This window comes from Cryptomeria japonica, chromosome 10, assembly GCF_030272615.1.
Source record: "Cryptomeria japonica chromosome 10, Sugi_1.0, whole genome shotgun sequence".
In the NCBI taxonomy this organism is placed as follows: Eukaryota; Viridiplantae; Streptophyta; class Pinopsida; order Cupressales; family Cupressaceae; genus Cryptomeria; species Cryptomeria japonica.
The window spans coordinates 514,542,268-514,569,765 of NC_081414.1; the positions used below are offsets into that span (position 1 = coordinate 514,542,268).

The window sequence follows — 27,498 nt, forward strand, 5'->3', positions numbered from 1 at the left end:
TCCAATTCTGAGGTTCACAACGCATGGAGCAATCAACCTTTCCAGTTTTGGTATTAAGCACAAGCATTATTATCTCTAGATCCAGTTGGGGTTCCCACCATATGCAGCCTGATTTGGCAACAAAAATGTCCTACAATACACCTGGACGACATCACATCTAAGGCTATTCCCATGAACACAAACATTGCCTTGGATGCTTTTCCAAAGTATTGCTTGTTGTTTGTTGTTTTTCCTAACATTCAGATTTTTAAGTTTCATTGTTACTGCTATACCAGATAAGTTTTATCCTTCTATATAACTCTCTCAAGTTTACCTTTTTGATTTTTTCCTTGTTAAAGTGTGCTTTCTTCTCTTTAACAAAAATTGTATAATATGTATCTTTTTTGGTATCAATATTTATATTCTTACTTTTATCAAAAACCAAAGTACTTGTAAAGCTACAAAGCTTCTGCCTCACTCTAAGAAAATGATATGGCATAGAATGCACCATATTGCCACTTTTCTTTTAAACCGGTTGTTGGAAGGCAACATGCAAATTTAATGATTTATGTAGGAGTTGGTATATAGTGGATATACAAACTAACCCAAGAGAGGAAAATGCTTAATACTAATAATTTTAGGGATAAAGTCATGAATGCAAACTCTAAAACAACATGATGGAAAAGCATGTCTATATCAAAATGGTCTTAAGAATTAGAAAGACTGCACTATGAAGTTCAATATCTTTAAACTCTAGATCCAAATTCTGAAGCGTGCAAGCCATAAAACAACCAACCTTTCCAGTTTTGATATTAACCACATGAGCATTCTTATCAGTTGAGCCACTAACAACCAATGTGGAATCAGCACTAATGTTTAAGCATGTAAGTCCCTCTGTGTGATAAGGATGTCCTGCATGAATATCATATTCAGTCTTTCAGAAGCAATGTAAATGGCACAGCCATAATTGTTAAAATCCTAAAAGCAGGCTGACCTTCAAAAGGCATGATGTCCGTAAGCAAAAATGGAAAAATAATATTAAGCTAAAAACGACAATTGTGTTTTTGAAAATATGACAGAAATAACAGGAGTGCCAATTGAAACTAAACACAATGGACAGTGAAACTTGATAGACAATAAAATAAAGAATATAGCCATTAAATACAACAGAGCCAAGAAAAATTGAATACGAAAATGCACTCTACCATTCACCAAAACTTCCCACAGTTGAAAAAAGTTCCAAACAAATGCACTTCATTTTGAATATCTTTTTCTAGATACTTAAATTTTACAAGTCATATATAACTCGTTACTTGCTATAAATAATCCTTGCAATAATTAAGAACAAAGTGCTTTAAGCAGTAATAATATATAATGTAAACAGTTATCAACCATAGAACCGATCACACCTTTCATTTGGAAAACCACCGTGTGTTTTTGAAAACATTATAGATAGAATAAAGAGAACCAATGGAAACTAAATGCAGTGAAGACTTGATTGGAAATAAAATAAAGGAAATATCTATATAAATAATAAAAAAAACGAAATACAATGGAGACTAGAAAAAATACATAAGTTTTAGCATAAATTTCCAACAGTTAACATGTGTGAAACTCCAAATAAATGCACTTCATTTTAAATATTTTTTTCTAGATGCTTAAATTTTATATCAATTACATCTCTTTTTTTTTTTCTTTTAGATCGGTGAGGAGGGATTATTTAGGCTGACCCAACACCAGCAAAGGTCACAAGGAGAACCTCCTCCTATCAACATATTCAATTACTTTGATCATTATCCATTTCTTTTATCATTGTCATGAATCTTACCCATTAATCCAACAATGTCTTTTACTGCCACCCTAATAATTCTTTTAGAAACTGAACCTATAGCCTCATATCATAGCCCCTTAACATCTAATCTTCTACCACTACCCTTTTCCCTTCCATACATAGAGCACATCACACATCTATAGGAAGCCTTTAGATTTGTAATCCCTAAATCTTTTCTTTTTTACTTCAGTACTCTAGAACAAAGTGCTTCTAAGGGGCTAAACACAATCTTACTTACCATAGAAGCAAGCTCCCAAGCAGTCCCAAACATTTTTCTTGTTCCAACTGCACAAGTTTGGGCTGAATATCTCTTCAAAAAAGTACTAGATAAGAAATGTGTAAACACAATGAGGATCTACATAACATTGCACTTTCTCCAAAAGTTAAGTAATTGTCCATACAAAGGTTAGCACCACATTACTCATGTCAATAGTTCAACGAAGGTTGCAACCACAACTGTTCTAGTTCTGCTCAATTTTGTGTATTTTCTAATACTCCACACTTCTGAAATGTCCCCCACATTTTAAAAAAAAAATTTGCACACAATAACTTCACGCATTAGCGTTAGCATGGTGAAATATTCAGAGAAATACATATTGGCGGTTGGACCAGCCACTTCCACTTTTCAGCGGGATAAAGAAATGCTGGATATTACCAACAACTTGGCAGTATAACCAGCCAATTACAAATCCAAGAAGACTGAAATTAAACAAAACAATCACTCAACAACTTATTCAGCGGGAGGACTGTAAATAACAACCATCACTCAACCACTTATTCAGCGGAAGGACTGAAAATTACAATCATCACTCAACCACTTATTCAGCGAGAGGACAAGAGTACAAAATAGAATAGAGATGGGCGGCAAGCCAGCCTCTTCCACTTGTGCAGTGGGTGATACAAGAAGTATAGTGCAGAAATAAAATGGACTGTTTCAATGCTACTGAATATAGCCTTACAATGGCAACTCTGCAAAATAATGGACTGTTTCAATGCTACTGAATACAGCCTTACAATGGCAACTCTGCATAATACTTGTCAGTACATCAAGCTCCAATCTCTAAGAGATACAAGAAGATAATCCAAGAAGCTACAAACATGAACACTAGAAAATACAAGCCAAAAAGAACACTCTACCAAATCTAAAATAACACACCAGCAACACCAAAAACCAAACCAGCAACATTGTGATGTCCCTATCTCCTTCAAGACACCTTTGAATAGCTCCAAATCAGTGGCAACTAAGAGCTAGGAAGGGGACACCCAAGTTTCAACCAGCAAATATTAATGCACGCATCCCAAGGTCACTTCCAGCATGGTACAACTTGCCTGGAGAGGGGCGATCTGCCTTAAAAATCCAGCTCTTCGCTATAATTCATGAAACTTAACAAAAAGGGATGCCTAGCAGAGAGGAATCCAACGAGCCAATACCCAAAATGATCAAACAATCAGGCAGGGAGATATGATCGAATAACTGCTTCAGCCATGGACAACCAGCAACATTCAAAAAATCACTACCACTCAGAAAACTGAAAATACAATAACAAAATCCGTCTAAATGAAGCTCATTTTATTCCTATGGATGAGAAATAGGCTCTCCAACAGCTAGGTGCTATCTCTCAAACACGAAACTGGCACAAGCTAGGAAGCTCTCAACTTCGAAGCACAAGTCTGGTACAAATTCAGCAACACTTCGTTGCAAATATTCATGGATATCCAAATGAGAAGTAGAGCCTTATATTTATAGAAAAAATCTCCTCAAATTCAAATTCAACTCCCTCCAAATTAACATGAAATGAAATGAAATCAAATGCCAACTTGGACGCCCAAAGCAATATAATATTTGTCTTTATTTTAAATCATATATTCCTCCTAAAGGGACACCTACTTAAATAATTGTTTACAAAAAGAAAATTATAATCTTTTTAATGAAATAACTCCAAAGTGGAGGTCCAACCTTAAGTCATTAAAATAATGCTTTTAGCACCAAATCGATCCCTTAAGTCATAAAATAAGTCCCACGCCTAGGCCATGAGGAAAAATTAAAAAATATTAAAAAATACTTTTTCCATATACTGAACACTGCCATAGAGAGCTAAAGGCCAAAAGTACTGAAAACTACACTACCAGAAATAGCCTCTGAACTGGACCACTGAAACTTGCCAAAAATAGCACTTACTAAAAATAGCATACTGCTAAAAATAATAAGTGTGTCCAGATGCATTTTAACCACATTCTGAGCAGCCGTTGCAACTTACTAAAAATAATAAGTTCGGGAAAGTCTTTGGTTCCAGTTGCATGTCACACCATCGCGAAACTCTGAAAACCCAGAGAAATGAGTTGTCCTCGCCCCCACTTACTAAAAATAGTAAGTTTACCAAACTCCATTGCTTGCTACGCATGTACCATCATTGCGAAGCTTTATGAAAACCCAGAAGGAATCTGAAATCAAAACTATAAACTCCAACATGCAAGCCACCAAAATCGTTGAGAAATCCTCCTAGAAAGTAGGAAACCCTACTTTTTGCTCCCAGCTAGTCTACGGGTCTCTAATACATTATGTTCTGATACTATCTACGCTTTTCCAATAGTCATATTTTGCATCAAATTTAAAACAAGAAACGGTTCTCTTACCTTTCTTTCATCTTTACATTTCCTTTTTATAGATAGGTTTTTCTATTTCCAATAGTCATCTTCTACATCTAATTTAAAACAAGAAACAGTTCTCTTACCTTTTCCTTCATCTTTTCTACATTTTGTTTTTATAGCTAGGTTTTTCTATTTCTATAAAAAGCCAACTCTTCTTGTATTTGTATAGGGAATAAAAATAGACTTTCTTACCAATATGCATAGTAGTCTTTCTTACCAATATGCATAGTAGAGTAGTTTAAGCCAATCTTTATTGTTTTCTTAGAGAAGTTTAATATTTCTATTCTCCATTTATTTTGAAGAATAAACTTCTATACTACAATTATGAAGGTCAATAGAGCCAAGTACAACTGATCATATGTGGACAATTGTGTGTCTCTATTCCCTATTTGAAAAATGGACAGCAAGATGTGTAAATATTCATGTGAAGGTGCATAGTGAGGTCATTCCCACAATTGCTTCTTGAGGACAGTTATGTGTGTTCCTGTTCATAACTTTTAAGGAGGATAGCTGAGTGTGTCACAATCCTTGGTTGAGAGCTAAATGAGGTCAATCCCACTAAAGTGAATAATTGAGTGCATTCCTACTCACAATGTGTCATGTCCCCTCCTTGATCGTTATATCGATCCTAAATGAGGCAAATATTATTAATTAATGACTAACAAACGAATGGTTGTTTCAAATTTATTTATTTATTAAATAATTTATTTTAATTAATATATATTAATACTTATTCTCGAAAGGTGATAAAGTCAATTATTAAAATGATGTAATATATTAAATATGGTTAATATACTAAAGGAGGGATTAAATCATTAAATAATATTAATATATTATTTACAAAGAACAAATTATTATATTTTAAAGTTGGGAAAATTACGTAGATATATTTAAATATATTACATAGGCAATGATATATTAAATATATTAAGATATGTAGATTTATTTAATTAAGGGAAGGTCACGTGGACCCAACCTCCCCCCCCCCCCCCCAAAACGGGAAGTGGTGGGATGGAAGCCGCAGCATAGGCTGCGACTACCGTCACACCCTTTCCCTCGGAAGGGAAGTGGTGTGACGGTAGCCGCAGCCTAGGCTGCGACTCGTCACACCCCTTCCCACGGAAGGGGCCTCGTGGAGGGTCACGTCTATCCCTCTCCACGGGTATATAAACCCATACTACCACAGGATCAAGGGGGACCGCAGAGGATAGGAAGGCTGCTATGTGGAAGGAAGGTCAGAAGCTACGACAGCAAGTTACAGGTAAGTTTGTATGGATATGTCATTATATATGTTAATAAATATACATAATGAAAATGATATTACACATGTTAATGAGTACTAAATATTTTAATACATATATTAATGGATATAGTAATGAATAATTTAATACATATATTAATGAATATTTTAATATATATATTAATGAATATTAATAATGAATATTTTAATACGTATATTAATGAATGTTAATAATGAATATTTTAATACGTATATTAATGAATATTTTAATACGTATGTTGATGAATATAAGTAATGAACATTTTATTACATATGTTAATGAATGGTTCTTAGATGTTAATAAATACATCTCAATGAATAGTTAGGAATATACGTTAATAAATAAATATGAATTTTGGATAATGGATATTTTGCTGAATATATGTTAGGGAATACATGTTAAAATTAGGAATATGTAAATATGGATTATGGAATGGAAAATAGTAATAAACTGTAAAATGTAATATAAATGTGAATTACATGTTGGAGGCTATAGGGAGGAAACTCCCCTTAGTCTAAGGGAGGGATTATGATAATTCCTAGGGCAGTATATATACTGAATATCTATATGCATATATATGGCTTGGTTGACTAAGTTCATCCAAGAAGAGATGGATCTGGCCGGTCCCCTCTGAGGACTTGGATGATGGGATGCATCATCCAAGGCAAGGAATTGACATATGGTCTTCCTTGGATGGCTTGCGTGTAAGAAATTACACCCAAGACAGGAATCGAATGAACCTTCGATCTCGTGGATGGCTTGGGTGTAAGAGGTTACATCCAAGACAGGGATCGAATTAACCTTCGATTTCCTGGATGGCTTGGGTGTAAGAAGTTACATCCAAGATAGGAATCGAATTAACCTTCGATTTCCTGGATGGCTTGGGTGTAAGAAATTACATCCAAGATAGGAATCGAATTCACCTTCGATTTCCTGGATGGCTTGGAACCAAGATGGGTTCCAAGAAGGCAAGCTTCACAGCCGCCTAAGGACATATCTCAGTATCTCATTCGTATCCTTTTTATTAGATAAGAATTGTGATTAGTGTTAATTAAGTATTTTAAGGTTAAATTGCAAGTTAGATTAGTTATATATGTATATTTGTTGTATTTCTAACAATCTGTTTTGCAGGACAGTGATCCCTAACTAGTAGGGACATTACACAATGATCTAAGTAGGTGAAACTATGGATTTGTCTCTGTCCAAATGTGAAAACTATTCTCTTCAAATCCCAACACTACAATGTAATATGGGGGAATATTGAGATTTATATTACACCATAGCATATATTATACTTGGTGGACTACATTACCAGTTTGACCCTTATAGAGCCTCTAGTCAGCATACAATGTCTATTATTAAGATGATGTAGTCAGCATACAATGTCGTAATATTATGTTTTGATAATATTGATTATCCAACTATGTATTAGTTGTTTGTCAACTTTGAGTAGTTATAAGCGATGGTTGGTTGACAGTTGTGTTCCTCTTGTCAACCATCAATTGGTTGACAATTATGTTCTTCTTAGAAATACTTGGTGGACTACATTACCAGTTTGACCCTTATAGAGCCTCTAGTCAGCATACAATGTCTATTATTAAGATGATGTAGTCAGCATACAATGTCGTAATATTATGTTTTGATAATATTGATTATCCAACTATGTATTAGTTGTTTGTCAACTTTGAGTAGTTATAAGCGATGGTTGGTTGACAGTTGTGTTCCTCTTGTCAACCATCAATTGGTTGACAATTATGTTCTTCTTAGAAATACTTGGTGGACTACATTACCAGTTTGACCCTTATAGAGCCTCTAGTCAGCATACAATGTCTATTATTAAGATGATGTAGTCAGCATACAATGTCGTAATATTATGTTTTGATAATATTGATTATCCAACTATGTATTAGTTGTTTGTCAACTTTGAGTAGTTATAAGCGATGGTTGGTTGACAGTTGTGTTCCTCTTGTCAACCATCAATTGGTTGACAATTATGTTCTTCTTAGAAATTGTTGAGTCTTTTAAATAGATTATGTATCGTCAAGGAAAGTGGTATGATCTAGTCAGATTGACTCTAATCCTTGGCTGGTCATTTCTGGTCTTCTTTTGTAATAATTTCATGTGCAAATAAAGTATACTTTACTCCTATATCTAGTATGCATTGTCATCTCTATTCCCAGTTCATGTATTCATTTTATCAGAGAGCAGTAAACAGAACCCGGTTTCCAATCTAATTCGGCCCAAGTACAGGTCCAAATCGTTCATGCCTATGGGTCCAAGTAGGGTCCCACTAAACAACTGTGGGTCCATCCCAAACGAACCTAAGCGAACGTGGGGAAAATTTAGTGAGTACCCATGCCAAATCAACGAATCTCACCATTTTTTATTTTTACTTTTTTTTTTGCACTAAAACTGTAATTCGTTCCCCCAGACCCTAAAACATGGTATAGAAGACATCAAAAAGGCAACATAAATTCATTTCTCATATTGTGAATGAAAACCAAAAGTAATATCCTCCATTGCTGGTAATATCCTCCATTGCTGAACTTTTCTCTTGCTTGCCATTGCACAAAGATTGAAAATTTGAACATTCCCAGCTGGTTGTTTTGCTATTCCTATGCAATTGCAAGAGTTCATTTGTTGTCAAGGAGATCGTACACAAAGATTTCTTCAAAAGAGGTAGTTCATTTTACTACCTTTTTTACAAATGAACTCTTGTTTTGTTTTGAATTTTTTTTTTTTTCCATTCTTCTAGATATCTATAACAAGTACTTAAGGTTTTTAAATGAATTAACTATTAAGTTGTATTCATATATTTTTGTTTCAAATTTCATTTGTTCAAATGTGTTGTTTACTAAACTTGTAGTCTTAAGTATTACAATGGTGACCAGTTCTAGCTTCATGAGTCAACCCTGCTTCAAAACAAACCTAAACTCTCCCCTTCAGAAATATGTTGAAATGGTACAGCAACTTTCAAGTGGTGGGGGTTATTTTTGAATTTTGTACTGAATGTAAAGTTAGATATTCAAGCTCATACAATTGAGTGAAAGACCATTTGTGCAAGATCCTTGGACAACACACCAAATTTTGTCTAGGTAATCCATAACCACAATTCTTGGCATATATTGAAGAGTAACGAAATGTAGATCAAGCAATAGGCCCTAAATCAAATCATCCTTTGTTAGAGAAAGGATCTTGAAGGATGAAGCCCATTCCAGCACCTTCTCATTTTCAACCTACGAAGAGCAACCCATTTTTGTCCATGCAACAACCTATAGCCTATACACATAAGAGATCAAAGGGATCGATGAAAATGGCATTTTATTATGAGTCTCGAGATTGTTGATCAATCCATTGCAAGATGTCTCTATGCGAATGGATTGGTATTCAATGTTGTTCACTCACCATATTGGCAACAAATGGTGAAATCAAATAATGAGGCTCCAAAGGGTACAAGGGCAAGAGTTATCAAAACAAACCTTATTTGAAAAAGAAGTGAAGTTTGTAGAGGAGTCTTTAAAGTCCATAATGGATTCATAGAAACAAGGGTGTCCATTTTTGGTGGATGGAAAGATGCAAAAAATCAGCCATTGATCAATGTTATTGTAGTATCCTCTAAAAGGGCAATGTTTTTGAGAGCAATGAATTGTGAAGGGGAATTGAAGGATGGTGCATTTATTGCTAACATTCTTTGTTAAGCCATTGAGGAAGTGGACCCTCAAAATGTTGTGCAAGTTATAACAAACAATGCCAAAAATTGTAAAGCGGTTGGGTTACTGATTGAGGAGCATTATTCACAAATTCTTTGGACACCTTGTGTTGTCCACTCCCTCAACCTTATGCTACAAAAAATTGGCACCGAAATTGACTGGATCAAATAGGTGTATGTTGAGGCCTAAGATATCCAAATGTTTACCACCAACCACCATATGTCACAAGGCATATTTAGAACATTCTCAAAATTGGAGCTATTGAAGGCAAGTTAAATAATGAATATGTTTCACTTTAGCACACTCTTTAATTTTCTTTTTTGTAAACTTAATTTTTTTAATTTTGATTTTCAAATAGGTTGTTGAGATTTGTTTTGCCTCCAACACAAGTGTGTTGACACAGCTTGTGAAGGTTTGTGAGGCACTTTCTAACATGATCATAAACCCAAATTGGTCCATATGGAGGCAAGCAAAGACTAAGGCAATAGGAAAATCTTGAAATTGAAAACACAAATCTCTAACTATACATAATATGTTAGATATTTGACAGTTACAAAAAGCATGAATTTGTCAACAACTCTGAGATACAGGGTCAATTATATATTTCTGTAAAAGCTCAATTCCTAATGCATGCGATAAACTATAGGATACAATAGTTAAATAGTTCTTGTACTAAAAGATCATTTTTTATATTTATTGGCATATTTCTTCAAAAGACCAATCTTTATGATGAAATATGACTTCAAGATTAGAAACACAATGAAAATAAAAGTGGGGCTCAATAATGAAATATACACTACATGCTATGGCATAACTCAAGTGGAACAACATGGATAGTTTGGGTCATCACCTTTTATAGTAAGTTTAGTTTCCTGTGTTTGTGGGTTCCATACACGCAAACTTCCATCAGCAGAACCAGTACAGATAGTTTTTCCTGCAGCAACAACCAACAATATGTACTTAATTATCCCCTGTATCAACTCAGTGCATGTCAAGAATGATTTAAAACATTTTCAGCTACCAGTGCAAGCAAATTTAATTGAATATCCATACCATCAGATGTAAAATCACCACAGGTTACAGATTCACTGTGACCAGTGAAGACAGAGAGGCACTTTCCAAGGTCAGCATTCCACATCCATGTTGTGTAATCTTCTGAACCTGCCAAGACCAGATGCCCCTTTGGGTGCCATCTGACCCACTGCACTCTTGGCAATAAGATTATGCAATAACCCAATCACACTAGATTTAATAAATTACAATTATAGACATACAAGAAAGCAAGTCACTTTAATGCATTTTGGGAAATAGATTGATATCAGTAAGCTGATAATAAAACCGACATCAGAAAATCAGTTAAAACTTAAAAGTCAAGTTACCCATTTGCTCAGATTAGCTCCAGGATCTGGGTCTGGTTTGTACCTGTTGATGTGTTTTTTATGCACATGCGAACACAGAATAAAATACCAAGGTATCTTATCCTCTCTTGAACAAAGTTATCTGAATGCTGAAGATTTGCCTAAGGATCAATCGAAATAACTCCAAGGTTCTTATATGTAGGGTCACTACATGTGGATAAGCTCTTTGCGGTACGTTGTGATTTTGCTGGAATCACAAGGGGACTTACGTTCGACTGCCTGAGCGTCTGATTTGCCAGATATCACTGGAATGTGGGACTTAACCGGTCCTTGATTTTGAAAAAAGAAAAAAAAAGGATAAAGGTTGGACGGGATCTATTTCTAACACTAAGAATGTAAGAGCAATGAATGACCTTGATGAAATTCTAACTAAGTCTTGCTTTGACATCCTAGGATCATCTCCACAAGAATAGTGCGATCTTCTGAGGAAAGCTTTATGATGTTTAGATCACCGCTACAATCATGGACACTGTTAGGTTGATGCATATCAATGAAGAAGCAATAATTGAAGTTAAGCTTAAGCTGAATGATTCCAATTGACTACGCAAGGCAAGTTTGCAATCAACAAACCGCTAGTTGTATGGATATACAAATTTCACCGTTGATCATACAAATTTCTTCCATTCACCTAATAACATGAAATCAAATTTGAGAAGTATAGAGACCATGCAAATTGTTGAATAGACCCATAGAATTCACCATTTCTTCAATGAAGTTTACAAGTCTTTTGCAACAATATCTTGGCAACAATCTTTGCCTTCTCTTTCTACTCTACTCTAACTATTTCCTACTCTCTGACTATTCACTATTAGCTAACTATTAACCTTTACAAATGAGGAGCCAAGGCTTTATATAGGGAGCCCTTTACAAACAGACGGCTCTGATTGACTTAGAATCAATGGCTAGGATTGCAAGATAGAAACCCTAATTAGGGTTTGTTACAACAAACTTCCTCTAGCCAATGAGATAATTACATTTAACTTTGAGAATCAATAGGAAACAGGGGTAGGTACACCGAAGTTTGTGCCGCCTCCGATAAATTAGATACATTGAATCTGGTCATGATGACTGGGATGCCACCTTGTCTAACGCTTGTGACTTGGTTGATCCCTTTTCTGTCTCTAACATGATGAATGATGTACTTCCTTTGCTTGATGAGGCTTCCTTATTGCCAAGTCTTCCTTCTCCAATAGCATATCTCGCCCTGAAGTGCTGGCAACTCCTTTCTTTGTCATCATGTGGTTCCTTAGTGTGGTGCAGTGAAGGTTTTGGCAACTTCTTGAACACTTGTAGTCTTCCAACGCTTTAGGACACCTTGAGTCCACCTTTATGCTTTTGGAATGTCCTTGATGAGGATGGACTGGAATAGGTCATCCTTGTCCTGGCTTGGTCTCCTCCCATCTGCAAAACAAACCAAAAGATGATTAAGCACATATAACATATTCATTTCAACATAGCATTTTCCACCTTAAATTATTAATGAGAAGACATCAAAATGGAATTTCACTCAATATCCTCTCCAAGGACAGGCCCTATAAAAATTTCGCTCTGGACCCTTAGGAAGGGTCAGGAGCGAATTTTGACAAAGTTGCTCAATCAAACCTCATTTTCATCATTATTCCACCAAGATCAAGTCATTCACCTCCAAAATTGCCCACGAGAAGGTTTTGCTCAAGGACCTAGGCAAAATACTAGACCACTTAGCAATTTTGCTTTGGACCCTTTGGAAGGGTCAGGAGCGAAATTTGCATTCCTGGCTCAAATTCTTCTCACTTTGTGACCATACTTGCTCAGATATGTGTCTAAGGATGCCCTCAATCTCAACCAACACCAAGTTTGATGCAGAATTGGAGCAAAATGGAGTTTTTTAAGGACTTCGCTCTGGACCCTTTGGAAGGGTCAAGAGCGAAATTCACATTCTAGGACAGATTCTATTATTTCTCAACTCCAAAATGCCTTCCAAGGGAAGCATACACTAGCCTTCTCTCCATCAAAGCCTAGGAATCCACCCCTTGACTTTCATTATGAGCAAATTAAGGTGAAATTGGGAATTTCGCTCTAGACCCTTTGGAAGGGTCAGGAGCGAAATTCAAGCTTTAGACTTGATCCTTCATTTCCTTCACTTCAATTCATCTTACAAGGCAAAAAATACATTAGTCCACCTTCAACCATGCCATAGGAATCAATGCTTTGGCTTCACACAAGGAGAAAATAGGTGGTTTGAGGAATTTCGCTCTAGACCCTTTGGAAGGGTCAGGAGCGAAATTCTTTCTTTGCTTGTTTTCTCTTACTTAGCTCCATTCTTCTCACTTTGTTCTACCTTGACTCTCCCTTTGGATCCTTCTCTCACGCTTACAACACTTTGTTTGACCTCAAAATGGCTAGAAAGGAGAATTTCGCTAAAAATCATGGCCAGGGACAGGACCTATCTGGGATTTCGCTCTGGACCCTTTGGAAGGGTCAAGAGCGAAATTCTTGTCCTAGCCCAAAATCTTCATCATTGGTGGCCACAATCCATTTTAAGGCATGCCTAGGGGTCCTTCCAAGCTCAATCTACCTTGATCCACACTTAGCTTGACACAAAAATGAAAAAAAAGGGAGGTTTTGGGGAATTTCGCTCTGGACCCTCTGGAAGGGTCAGGAGCGAAATCCACATTCTAGGCTTAACTCTTCATCTTTTCAACTACAATCTTTCTTGCAAGGCAAAAATACACAACTCTACTTGCACCTACGCCATAGGAACCACTGTCTTGACCTCATCCAAGAAGAAATTAGGAGTTTCCAAGAATTTCGCTCTGGACCCTTTGGAAGGGTCAGGAGCAAAATTTCTATTTTAGGCTAAAATGCTTCACATTTTCACTTTGAGCCACTCCCTAAGGCAAAAACATGTCAATCCACCTTCCAACATGCCTTAGAAACTAAGAACTTGGCCAAAACAAGGAAGAAAATGAGGTCTATGGGGATTTTCGCTCTGGACCCTTTGGAAGGGTCAGGAGCGAAATCCACATTCTTGGTTGGTTTTCCACTTCCTTCATCCAATTCTCCTTCAAACTTGATCAAATTCAAGCTCCTTTCTCCACATTTAAGTGAATCCACCATCAAACTAGCTCAAGACAAGGTCATTTTCATCATTTTAGGCAAGACAGGGCATCAAACTGAGGATTTCACTCTGGACCTAGGCCAAGGACATGACCTAAAGGGAATTTCGCTCTGGACCCTTTGGAAGTGTCAAGAGCGAAATTCTCCTTTTGGGTTGGTTTCTACCACTTCATCGCCTCAAACCTCTTCTCAAAGGCAAATATGCATCAAAGCCTCCTCAACCATGCCTCAAAAATCCAAAACTTGGCCATATCAAAGAGCAAAATAGAGGAAAAGTTAATTTCGCTCTAGACATTTTGGAAGGGTCAGGAGCAAAATTCTCATTTTAGGCTCATTTTCACCTTTTTCCTCCCTTCTTTGGCTTGGATATAACTTATTAGGCCTCTCCTGATCATCCTCCAGTCCAAGTTAGCATTCACTTCAAGGTTTTGTGAAGAAAAAAGGGTCTCATGAATTTCGCTCTGGACCCTTTGGAAGGGTCAGGAGCGAAATTCCTCCTTATGCTCAAGTCCTAACTTCATTTTCATATTTCTTCACTCCAAATAAGTGTTTTGCCCTCAATAATGCCTAGGAATGAGTTAGTTCTAAGTTTGGATCAAAGTAGAATGTCCTATAGAGGAATTCGCTCTGGACCCTTTGGAAGGGTCAGGAGCGAAATTGGAATTCGCTTTGGACCCTTTGGAAGGGTCGGGAGCGAAATTTGACATTTTGGTCTCTCCGTCAGGATTCATATATGGAATATATATTCTGTCAGGATGTTTGAGAGTGGTTTCGGACCTCCAGGAGTTATAATGCAAAATCTAGTTTTTGGAGGATTCTTCAATTTTCCAGACAGTCAAATTTCAGGATCAGGATGACATTCCAGGCAGCTGAATTTCAGGACATTTGAAGATCAGGATGACATTCCAGACTTCATCACTCACCAACTTGACCTAACTCAGACCTTCAAAGAGGATATTCACTCACCAAGCTTCATTGACCTCCTCAAACTCAAACAAGACACAATTAGCAACAAGAGCAAAACTTTGTCCTACGGAAGACTTTCAAAGATGACCCTAACCCGGAGCATCCACTGACTCACCTTTAGTTAAAACAGAGCCTGCTATCTTAGTGATCCCTCGGACAACACTCAAAATGCAAAGGTTAATAGACAAGACCCTAAAAGACCTAGAAAACAAACCCTAGAAAGCAACTAGTAGGGGTCCCCATTTGCAATGGGGCAATGTGTGAATACGTCACAACAGTACCCAGTCTGGGTACACAGCCCAGTCCATTGTGAGTGTGGATAGGGGTCTACAAAGCCCAAGGTTAACCCACGGCCAACTAAGCACTATTCTATTCCTCTAAATCCCCCCTAGCTTCTCCTCGTCCTAGTCACTTCTTTGTCCAATGATAGCCAATGAATATGCACAGAAATGGTATAATATTCTTATTGCTGCTAATGTCTTAAGTTTGTATGCTGCTCTTTACATATTTATTATTTTTTTCTTATTTGGAGATTTGTACAGCTATTGGGTATTTTAAACTTTTTATGGCTAGTCTTGTTACAGAAAGCATTGGTATATTACCCAGCATTTCTCTGTGAAAGGCATTAACTACAGGCTTCAGGTCGATCAGAACAACACGTACTTTACTTTTCAGCACTTTTAAAGGTCTACCACATTCATGTCATTGGCAACATTTATTTAATGGTGTTAAATGTATGTGCTATGTACATATATTTATTTTTTATGCTTCCTAGGTTTCAGTTCTATTTTTTGGGGTTATTTGAAGCTAAATGCATACATATGATCTTAGATGGAAATATGGCAAACTAATCACTGAGTCACAAGTACTCACAAAAAAATTGCAATGTGAGATTTTCCCATTTTTACTCTCAGATTTTGGCAGGTGGGTCTTTTGGCAAGTTTTGGTGCTGAATTTACAAGAATACTCAGCAAGTCCAATGCCAAAACTTGCCAGACCAAGATTGCACACCAAATTTATGTTGAAAGAATATTGCATTTATTTCTTTCAAAAGTCTCCATGCCCACACATCTTTCTCACACAGCATTTGAATTTGAACATCCTTAAGCAATTTAGAGTGATTTATGGCATATTTGAATAGCAATTTTGAGGGATTTTGGGTTACCAAATTAGTTCTTTTCTTTTTTCTTTCTTTTCATTGCAACCATATAAATTCTTTATGATATGTTAATATCAGGTCTCTAAACATGATTTACAATTTTAAATGTATTGAATTCGATTTACATAATTTTTAGTGCCAATTTAAATTAGTTTTATAAATGAATTTTCTAGTCTTTTTTTATGAGCGTGAGTTTGCATTTTAGTGTCGTAAATATGTTATTGTAGTTAACTAATAAATGCTGTTGCAATTCAACTACCATATTACATTAGAAATGCACTTTATATGAATTTAATTTAATTTGTTGTGTTTAAATTTTTGTCTCTTTATCCTTTTCTTTTTGTTATTTAAACATGTTGCAGGTTAACATCCAACTCTGCATCAAACTTAGCATTAGCTAGCACAATCCATCCCATTAGAAGTTTTAACTCCAACATTCCACAATGGAACTAGCATTTGGGAGGGTAATTTGCCTCTTTTGCTCAAGGAAACTTAAGGGTCAATCACCTGAAGTGCTATACAGTATACATTCCCTGCCACAACACCAAGTCATGTGAAAAAACCACAAAATAGGCAAAATGAGAGATGTGGGCAATCTTTACATTGTTGAATGAGAAGAAACTAAAGAGGGTGAGAACACTAGCAGCTTAAAAACAACCATTAATTCTAACTTACCAACCGAATCAAAAGTGGATATAGCAAACATTGTGAGCACAATGTTTGTTACAAGGTATAGGATGGAACAAAGAAGTGCATCAAGAAGCAGATAAGGCACATGGGAATTTCCAGATTTCCCTTAAATGTGGCGAAAAGCCCATATTGTGAGACTTTGGTGACAACATTGATGATTGCAAAGAAAGGGTACATGGCACACTCTCCAAAGACTTAAGAGGGAAGTTATTCCAAGAAGTTGTATATACAAAGTCAATTATGGATGCACCATTCTTTCAAATGAGTGGGCAGATAGAACTAAGTACAATCGCATCTTTAAATGGTGAGATTGTTTTCTTGATGGAAATTGATGCCTCTAACAAAGTAATGAATGCAAAAACTTTGAGCCTTATGCTAGAGGGGGGTGTCTTAGAGGTGGGCATACAAAATGTGGTATAGGTTGTTATTGACAATGCAACAACATACATGGTGACTAGGGGATTGTTTTAGGAAAGGTATCCATAACTATTTTGGACCCTCTCTTATGCAACTCATTGTCTTGACCGACCTTTAGAAAACATAGGAAAAGTTGAATGGGTAAGACTAGTTGGGTTCTCATCTTGATGAGAGATCAGATCGAGTGAAAAGAGCTTGGGTGACAAAATGTCACAAGGTTTGCAACTAACTTCCTAACATTGCAAAGAATTTGTAGTTTGTTGACATCATTGATGCAGATGTTTGGAAGTTGAGCATGGCTAGATACAGAAAATTCAATGAAGGCTGATGTAGTCGGCATAAAATGCCTATTGTTATGTTTGATAATATTTGTTATCTGCCAATGTATTAATTGTTCGTATTAAGTGGGTTGTCACTCTCGGGTAGTTAATGTGTCAGTTGGTTGACGGTTTTGTTCCTCTCGGCAACCATCAAGTCCTTTAAATATGTTGTGTACCACCAAGGAAGGTAGTATGATATAGCCAGATGAACTAGAATCCTTAGCCGACCATCTCTAGTCTTCTTCTCTATAATAATTTCATGTGCAAATAAAGATATATTTTACTCCTGTATCTGGTATACATTGTTATTTGTAATATTATTTCCCCATTTAATTATCAGATATAGTGGTAAATATTCTAGTGTAGTTGCCTTAAGAAATCAGGTCAGCCCTGAGTGATTCATGCCCTTCCCCAATAAAGGTGAGAAGAGGCCATAGGGTGGTCAAGACCAAGCGATTAGGTGATCCACTAAACCTCAACCGGAGGGAGCACACGGACGAGTCAGAGCCTGGAAGTACCCAGAGTATTAGAGACGCTAGAGGTGGACGTGTAGACGACGTGCGTGTGGTTGAGAGTGCAAGGAAAGCACCGAAACATAGCGACCAGAACAGTCCACCTAGGTTCGACACACCTTGAAGTACCCAGAGAGTTGGGGACGCTAGAGGTGGACAAGTAGAGGATGCGCGCGTGGCCGAGAGTGCAGGGAAAGCACCGGAACGTAGTGGTCTAAACAATCCACCTAGGTCGAGCACTCATGGGAGTAAGTAGGTGAGAAACCAATTTGCACTGTATTGGAAACTTGTCCCTCGCCAAGGAATCAAAAATAGGGGGGCCTAAGTAGAAGACTTTAGGAGTATAGAAATGAAGAAGGTGAACAAGGTGTAGAAGACGTGGAAAGTGGGCACGTAAACAGCTCATGCATGGTCGAGAGTGCAAGATAGGCATAGGAACACGATCAAAAGCAAAATGGTCCAACCTAGTCGAATACAAACTTACCTTCCAAGTGAAAACAATGATGAACACCCAGGAGAAGCGAAAACTCCCTAAATTTACAGAGGACGGATAGAAGGATCCCGTACTCCATTACTAGACCTACATAACAATATGAGAACCGAATGGTCAAGACAACCAAGATTACTGGTTGAATGCATGCCCCAACACCCTATGGGATATCACCATCAACTGATATACAAACCTAGCAGCTCAATACAAAGCATCGTGGAACGAATTCAAGAAGGCGTTTCAAAAAGAGTTTAAACTGTTGAGAGACGACAATGAAATTGCTGCAAAAATTTACAACACTAGGCAGGGGCAGAACCAGAACATGCAAGCATACAATCATAGGCTCAAAGAACTGCTGAACAAAACGTTGAACCAGCAAGCCAAGGGGTTGAAGAAGAGGTGGTTCACTGAGGAATTGATCCCCTTACTACGCAAGAAGATGAAAGTAGTGCCTCCGTCATCGTACGCCCGTGCTTACAATCAGGCGATTGACATCAAGAGTGAAACAAAAACATCCTCTCAAGGGAAGAGGAAGATCGACGATGACAAGAGCACCGAAGGCAGCAGTGATAAAGAATCCAAAACCATACAAGCCCTTCGATGGGATAAGTTGAGAATCATGAAAGAATTGAAGGCCGATAAAGGAACCAATAAAGAATGTAATGAACTATGGTGTATTGAGTGCAAAATTGAGGGGGCACACGAAAGGTAATTGTCCTAATTTGTGAGATTTGCTAGGTAATGGGTCATTCAATAAAGGAGTGTCCATATAATTTGAAGACTAGAAATACACAAGAACTCTTCACAAAAGGAGAGTCTAGCCCATTGAAACCAAAGAATATATCACCAGGCGGTTATGGAAATCAACGAGGGCGAAATCAAATACCAGTACGACTCCAGAGGACGTCCTATCATACAGTGTTGACAATGTAGTGAATGGGGACACTTTGCGAGAGACTATCAGAGTAAAAAAGACAACATATAATTATTGTGCAAATGGTGTGGACCGGGGAATCCAGAAAACACCGATTGCCCAAAGCAAAAGTGTATTAATATGCTGAACATGGCAGAACAAGATGAAGCAGTTCTCATAATCACAAGGGCACAAACGAAGAAGGCGGTGTACTCAGAACCTTGTACAAAGAAGGGACGACTCCAAGAAGCCAGAGTAGAAGTCAAACAAGTGTTGGCAAAGAAACAAATAACTTCCAATGGTACTCTAGGTACATTATTGCGGGAGTCAAAGAAGAACATAGTTAGGCAAGTGCTACAGACAACCATACCCATCAAGGTGAGTGACCTTCTTCAAACTATGCTGCAACTGAGAGTGGCAATTATCAACACGGTCAATGACGACACAGTTAGCCAAAGACAATGTAAACGACAAGAACCGATAGGGAAACCACCATGTGAAGGGAACGAGGCTAGTGATCCAATGTCGCTGACGGTGAGCATCGAAATGAAGTTGATGGTCGTCGAGATGGAAATAATGGGGAAGAAGTTGACAAACACCATAATCGGTGGAGGCTCGGTAGTAAACGCACTACCAGAAGATACTTGGAAATGCCTTGGATGACCAATGCTCTGGTAGTCGACCTTCCACTTGGTAGGTGCCGACCAACATGGCATCAAGCCATTGGGAACATTGATGGCACCAAAAGTAATGATTGGGAAAATAATTTTTCTTGAACTTCGTAGTCATCCCATTGCATAAGGCATACAACACACTCCTCGGGAGGGGATGGTTGATTACGGCCAACGCAAATCATAATTGGAATCGGAACACACTCTCGATCCAGAGTGACGGGAGAAACTACATCATCGACCTCAAGAACCAAGCGGTGAGTGAAGAACTGGAATCCTCCGACTCAGAGTCTAAGGGTCAAGGTTTTGGGGTGGAGAAAGGAAGGGAAGGCATGGAACCAAACGATGAAGGGGTGCTCGAGTTGGAAGATTGTTCTGAAGATGAAACAAGTTCTCTTAACGGATTATTTCACTGGCAAATGGAGGACTACAAAGTCTTTCACCCCGATTGCAACATGCTACAAATCGACAAAATTGAGGAAGTGCAAAGTCCATACACAGGCCAAGTCCAAACATTAAGTGCAGGGACACGCTCAAGGGAATTGTATGGGATCAGGCTGTATGAGAAGGTGAAGAGAAGTTGGAGCAAGTTGTTTGGGAGTGGAGGTGAGTTATATGAACAAGGGAAGGGAAGACCATACGTGAGCAACATCAAAATGTTGTACGAGGGGAAACTATATGAGTTGAAGTTGTACACCACAGACATATGTAGGGTAACTTGCAGTTCATATGCACGTGACAAGTTGTCTAGAGAGAGAAAGTGGCTGCACGGAGAATGGTCACACGAGATGGGTAAGAAATTGTCAAGACCATACAAGGAAGAAGTGTCAAGACTGTAAGGGAACATTAAACCGTACGAGCGGTAAATTGGAAGGTCGTATGGCAAGAATATAAGGAAAACATACGAGAAGAGGATGTCGTACGAACAAGAAAGGAGCATGCCATATGGAGGTAGAGAATGTCGTACGCGTAGTGTCAAAAATTGCATACCTCTTTGTAATTTGACCTACATCTTTTGTAACCACTTTGGTGTCCATTCCTCTAGCGCCTGAGTAGGCTCACTTCAGCCCTTGCATCAGCCTTTTCCCTCTCAGGATGCTCAAGACACCTTTTAGCAGCTATCCTTTAGCTTTTGTTTCCTGTTAGCCATGTGTTTCTCTTGTCACTTGTCGTTTCTGAGCGTGATTTGTCTGGATACTAGCGCGTCGCACTGACGTCCGCACATTGCGCATTCGTCTCGTAGCATCTTAATATTCGAATGTCGGTTCTGAGCGCGCCTTTCCACTTGTCACCTGCACATGTCCCTGGAAATGACTCGGAATCTTCTAAACGGCTCGCCAACCCTCTTTTCCCTCCTCTTCTCATTTTAAATCGATCCTCTTTTCATTCAAGCTCTCTAGATTCTGGACACAATCTCTCTTATTTTTTGCACTTTCACAGCTTTCTCCGGCTCTCTTGCTTGCTACAACACTCTCAAGCTCTCACAGTATTCTTTTACAACTCTCTTGGCTTTCTCAAGCCTCTTTGGTAATATCTATCCATTTATCCTGTCTTTGGGCATCTTGGGATTTATCACATCCCTCTTCTATCATTTATCATTTATCATATCTTGCATTTATCTTTTATTCTATCAATCTATCTGGCTGTTTGTGGAGGTTGAAACACCAAAACAAGGATTTGACTGAGGCAAGTCCCCAAGCAGCCCCAAACATTTTTCCTTTCTGGCTTGTGTGCAGGTTGCATTAGAGAACATTTATTTGTCTGGAGGCTTCATAGTGTGGACCTATTGTTTGTATATTCTCTTCCCTTTTCTCCTTCCAATTTATCTTGGTTATTTCGTATATCACATTTAGTAGCTTAGCTTCATTATTTTTCGTGTTTTATTGCATTATAATCGCAATTGGAACTTTCTGTATGAACTTTGTACCTCGTTCGTACAAGACGACAGCACGCCACGCTGGTGTCCCAAACCTACACGCTCGTCCTTTGGATAGAGGCTTGACAAAGTTGTCTGAGAGCCTCGAATTGCAGTTAACTGTTTAACTCTATTTACTTTTATCCCCTGGCTCACCTTAGCGCCAATTCGAGTGAGGTAGCAGCGGATAGATTTGTCCTCTGAGATTCACCATCTTGGAGGTGACAAATCCCCTCCTCTACAGTACGGAGGGGGAAAGAGTAAGTTGTATGGAATGGTACATAAGCCATACATGACACCAAGAGGGTGGTACTTGGAACCATCTTACATGCCATACGGACATGAAAGACCGTACGTAAACACAGGAACATATTTACACCCATCGTACAAACAAAAGAAGTGGATGTACAAGTTGATGCCATACACGGAGTTGACAGTGGAGAAGTTACGCCCATACGGAGTAGAGTACAGGTTGTATGGTGTGGAGGAGCCACACTCAAATTCAAAGACATCGTACAGAAACACTAAACCGTATGTGGAAAACCAATCAAGGCAATCAATCCCATACATAAGGTTTCAAACTATACGTGATTTATATCAAACCATACATGATGATTATCAAGCCATATGTGAAGTGAGGGGAGTCATACGTGGTCATGTCCTACCTGAAGCCATACGTGAAGTGAGGGGAACCGTACGTGGTCATATCATATGTGAAGGACACAAAAAGCAGATCGTAGGAGTGAAATCTCCAAATTTTGGCTTCATCAACAATGTTTTTCGTGTCTCAAAAAATTGATGTGTGCCATGGAGTTCCGTGTGGTTCTGAAGGTCTGAATTTGGGCTTGGTGATGGGGGCGCTGCCCCTTGACCCCGCCCTATATCACGATAGGGAGCCTGCCCTACGCGCTACCTTGGGACCCCATGAGGGGTAGTGCCCCTCAACCCCGAAAGGGATGTTGCCCGTTGACCCCACTGAGGGCGCTCCCCCTTGACCCTATTGGGGGCATTGCCCCCAAACCCCCATTAGATTTGGCAGGTACACTACAAGTTGGGGTTGTCCAGTCCTAGTCATTGTTTACACTCTTGTCATTAGTCTTCCGGAATATTACTTGATATTTACTTGTCGCCTAGAAGATGACTTTCTTTTGCAAGGGATGATGTAGTTGGCATAAAATGCCTATAGTTATGTTTCATAATATTTGTTATCTGCCAATGTATTAAGTTGGTCGTCACTCTCGGTTAGTTAATGTGTCAATTGGTTGACAGTTGTGTTCCTCTCGGCAACCGTCGAGTCCTTTAAATATGTTGTGTGACGCCAAGGAAGGTAGTATGATATAACCGGATGAACTGGAATCCTTGGCCGACCATCTTTGGTCTTCTTCTTTGTAATAATTTCATGTGCGAATAAAGATATATTTTACTCTTGTATTTGGTATGCATTGTTATTTGTAATATTATTTCCCTATTTAATTATCAGATAAAGTGGTAAACAACTAATGAATAGAGGATTTGCAATGGAAAAAATTTATTATTCCTTTGCAAAAAGAGTTGTAGAAATCCTCAAGATGACTTCATAGAAGAAAATTGGACACATCACAAGAGCTTATAGACTTGGTTGATATTGATCCCTACAATGATTGGACTATGGAGGAAGAGGAGATTTGCTTGTTTACAGAGGATGAGACTATTAATTTTGCGAAATCAGTTGAGGATTTAAGTAAAACAAATGTAAGATAAATTATGATGGATGATTTCATTGCAGATAATGACCAAGATGAGGTAGATGAATCACTGCCATCTAATACTAGCATAGTTCGCAAACCTTATGAGTACTCGCCAAGTTGCCAAGTACTCGTGGATTTTTTATTGCACGAATATTTGCAAGTTTAACGTGAATATACAAGGATAGTTTTCTAGTAAAAACTTGCTACATTTTTTGGCAAGTTCATGGTGAAAAAGCGTGATGCAAGATGAGGCTACATCCAACCCTACTACAACCCCCTGGCCATTTAGGCCTTTGGCCTAAACTTTTTGCCTTCGATGGGTCTAACACATACATCAATACCTAAGACTCACCATCAACTATTTAATCAATGTTGGATAAAACAAAACTAACTTCACATACCAACAAGACTTCAAATTGCTATATCTTTTACTTGCCTGGATATGAAATTTATGATGATGATTTTCAAAGACAGTCATCATAAATTCATCATAGTTATCAGTTTAAAGCTAGCTATTGTATCCACTATCCGGCTTCACGTGATGATGCAACTTTGTAATCCATATGTATTGAAGTATTGAATTTAAAAGAAAACACTTCCTCATGATTTTCTAGACTAATTACATTTTGTAATTAAATTTTGCATAAAAATGTATTTTTATAGAAAATTTTAGTACTTTTAAAGTTGTTGAGTTTTTGCCAACTCAAAAATTTTGGGCTTGCTACGTACTCTTTGAATGCAAGCCTACAAACCATGAGTGCCAAGGTGAAGTCACAAGTGCAACCTTCAAGGCTAAAGCAAGCAATGACAACCAAGTGTGAGGCCTAAACTCTCTCCAAAATTTTTCACTAGAACAAGGAAAAAAAATTGTAAATTCTTGTAATTTGTAAATTTCATCGATATGCAATTTTTTAAAATGATTTTCAACGACAATCATCCTAAATTCATAATAATTATGTTGGTTGAAAATTTTGTAATCAAAGAATGATTACAAAATGTGCCTTTCAGCCATAGATGATGAGATTAAATCTCTCCTCACAAAGGGGAGGCTGACTTCTTATTGCAATTAAATAACTAGTATCTACTTAATCTCTATATTTTAAACAATTATTCAAGTGTTACAATCACTGTATTCTCTTTCTTCAAAATCAACATTTATCCAATTCTCTTATTTCATAATGGATTTTCTCCTTTTACAAGTTACAAATTACAAGATACTAATTCTAGCAATAATAACTGATATAAATTTCAGCCAAACGAAAGAATGACCAAAAGATGTACAGCAAATCTACCATAACTAAGAAACTCGTGTAAGCCCAAAGTCTTGCACAGTTTCTCCAATTGATTCTTGAAACAAAATTGCGGTATATAGATAGCTCTAAGTCTCTTCGTATATATCACAATATTTACTACTCCAAGCAAATAACCAGATGTAGCACAAAGTCTCCACCATGTTATCAATCACAAATAAATAACTCCCAATAGAATACTATAGCTCAAAGTCTACAATATTATATCTTTACACCCTTTAGTCAAACAACCTCTTACACTGCACAATTCAATCTTTAAAGATGATATGACGAGAAAGACATAAGAGCAATCTCACCACAAAATAAAGTGAATCCAAGACAAAGATTGATAATCAACTCTATTCCTTTATTGATTGAATTTTCAGATTTCACTTGAAAGCACAAAGTCTTAGAAAGTTTTACAATCCAAAAAAGTTTCGATGCATTAGCCAAAAGATAATTATTTACAATGAGGCCCCTCCTTATATAGAGGAAGGCCTTGAGCAAAAATAGGAATTTACAACTAATTTTGACTTATTCAAAAGCACAGTCCTACTTGACTTCAAACTCGTGCTATGCCTTTATGCAAAAACTTTATACATTATAAAAAATGCAACTACACCTAGAAAGCATGGAAAAAACGACTAAGTGTCCTAAGACACTTCTTCATTGCTATTCTCCTTCTTGAATAACTCTTTTGATGACATGAATGTAATAATACATCCATCCATGAAAGACATTTGATTCTGGAAATCATTTATCCTGCTGAGAAATGGTTCCCAGTTGAAGTGGGTAGAGAATCATGATAGAACAACTCAAAGGAAAAATTCCCCTTTTTGGAAGATTTTTCTTTTATGCAGATTGGGTTTATAACCCCAATCTGCACGTATGTGTTGAAACTGACTACAGATCGGGGGTATAAATCCGATATGCGTGTGAAACATGCAAACTTAAAATCAACTTGTTAATCGGGTTTATAAACCCGATTTCCAAGTAAAGGGTAGGATTGAATGCTAATCGGGTTTATAAACTTGATTAGCAAGTTGAGATTATACAAATCAAAACGTCAATCAGGGTTATAAACCCAATTGACGAGTGAGGGTAGATCAACTTGATGTCAATCAGGATTATAACCCCAATTGACAAGTAAACAACATTGGTAAGACAAAAATGCAAATCGAGGTTATAACCCTGATTGACATGTAAATACATGTAACCTCGATCAACATGTAAATATAAGTCAGTTAGGGTTCTAACTCTGACCTACATGTAAATGTATTTTGGGTTTCTAAGCCCAAAATACAATTTGTATTGCAGAAGGATGTCATTTTGAGTTTTAATCCCTAAATGACAAATACCAAAAGTGACACATGCAGTTTTGGGTTTAGAACCCGAAATGACAGATGAAGAAAAAGGACTAACTTAAAAATTAAAAACACAAAAAGAAACATCAAAATGACAACAAAGATAATTTTCAAGGAGACGATCAAAGAGACAAAAATATACCTCAAAAAACATGTTAGAGGCTTTAGACCATAAAATGGGCGAATTTCAAGGGGGGGTATCCACAAATTCCGAACTAAGCCGAAATCAGGGATAACAAGTTACCAGCTAGTAGTTGTATTTTCTTGATGATGAAATTTTGTACTATTAATGTTTTATAGACTCGTTCGATAGTTTTTACATAACTTTAGGCTGCATATATATATATATATATCTCTGTGTGTGTGTGTGTGTGTGTGTGTGTGTGTGTGTGTGTGTGCATATCCAAAGTGAACCCAACCCACACACCCCTGCCCTTCCCCCCATGAAAAAAATATATTCATGCTACCATACCCAAACTCAAACTCGTAGCTTTGATCAAAAGTATACATAGGGAGTCTACCTCAATCCCTCCTCCAGGTCCATCAAGCACATGCATGAGATTCCCATTGGATGCATCCCAAACATGAACTACTCCATCCAAACCACCAGTTGCAAGTAAATGTCCATCATTGCTGAAAGCCAATGCTGCAACAGAATCACTGTGTCCTACATATGCCAGCCAGATATACTATTACATTATACCAAATTCAGCCATAGACTTATCTCAAAGATATGAATTTATTGTGAAATCCTAACTTGCAGTTTAAAGAATTATTCAGCTCAAATTGATCGTAGGAAGAGAACTAAAACGTTTTTAAGAAAAGGAAAATACTTCTATGCAGAAACAATTAATATAGGTCAACGAAGAAACCATTTTACACATCACTAATATGAAGAAACATTTCATATGGACCAACACACAAGTCATTTCATAAAATACTACTATGGAGAAAAGTTATATAGATAAGCCAATGAATACACAGTGCCAAATGTAAAATTCCTTGGGTCGGGCAAAAGCTCACCCAGCCACTTAGGAGATGATAACATTTCATATTTTAAAAATACATTTTTTCATATTTAGAACTTGAAATATGATGA

The 27,498-nt window shown here is 37.4% G+C and overlaps 1 protein-coding gene across 5 annotated transcripts in view; it reads right to left on the reverse strand.

Annotated features, from left to right (window-relative positions):
- The window catches only part of LOC131054556 (uncharacterized), a 160,267-nt gene that overhangs the window by 51,726 nt on the left and 81,043 nt on the right, over positions 1-27,498 (reverse strand). For all 5 annotated transcript variants that reach the window (XM_057989098.2, XM_057989096.2, XM_057989094.2 and 2 more), the window contains 4 exons: positions 26,921-27,066; positions 10,503-10,650; positions 10,300-10,383; positions 776-891 (listed from right to left, as the gene is read on the reverse strand). In XM_057989098.2, the coding sequence (XP_057845081.1) occupies positions 776-891; positions 10,300-10,383; positions 10,503-10,650; positions 26,921-27,066 (494 nt within the window). The remainder of the gene's footprint in view (positions 1-775; positions 892-10,299; positions 10,384-10,502; positions 10,651-26,920; positions 27,067-27,498) is intronic.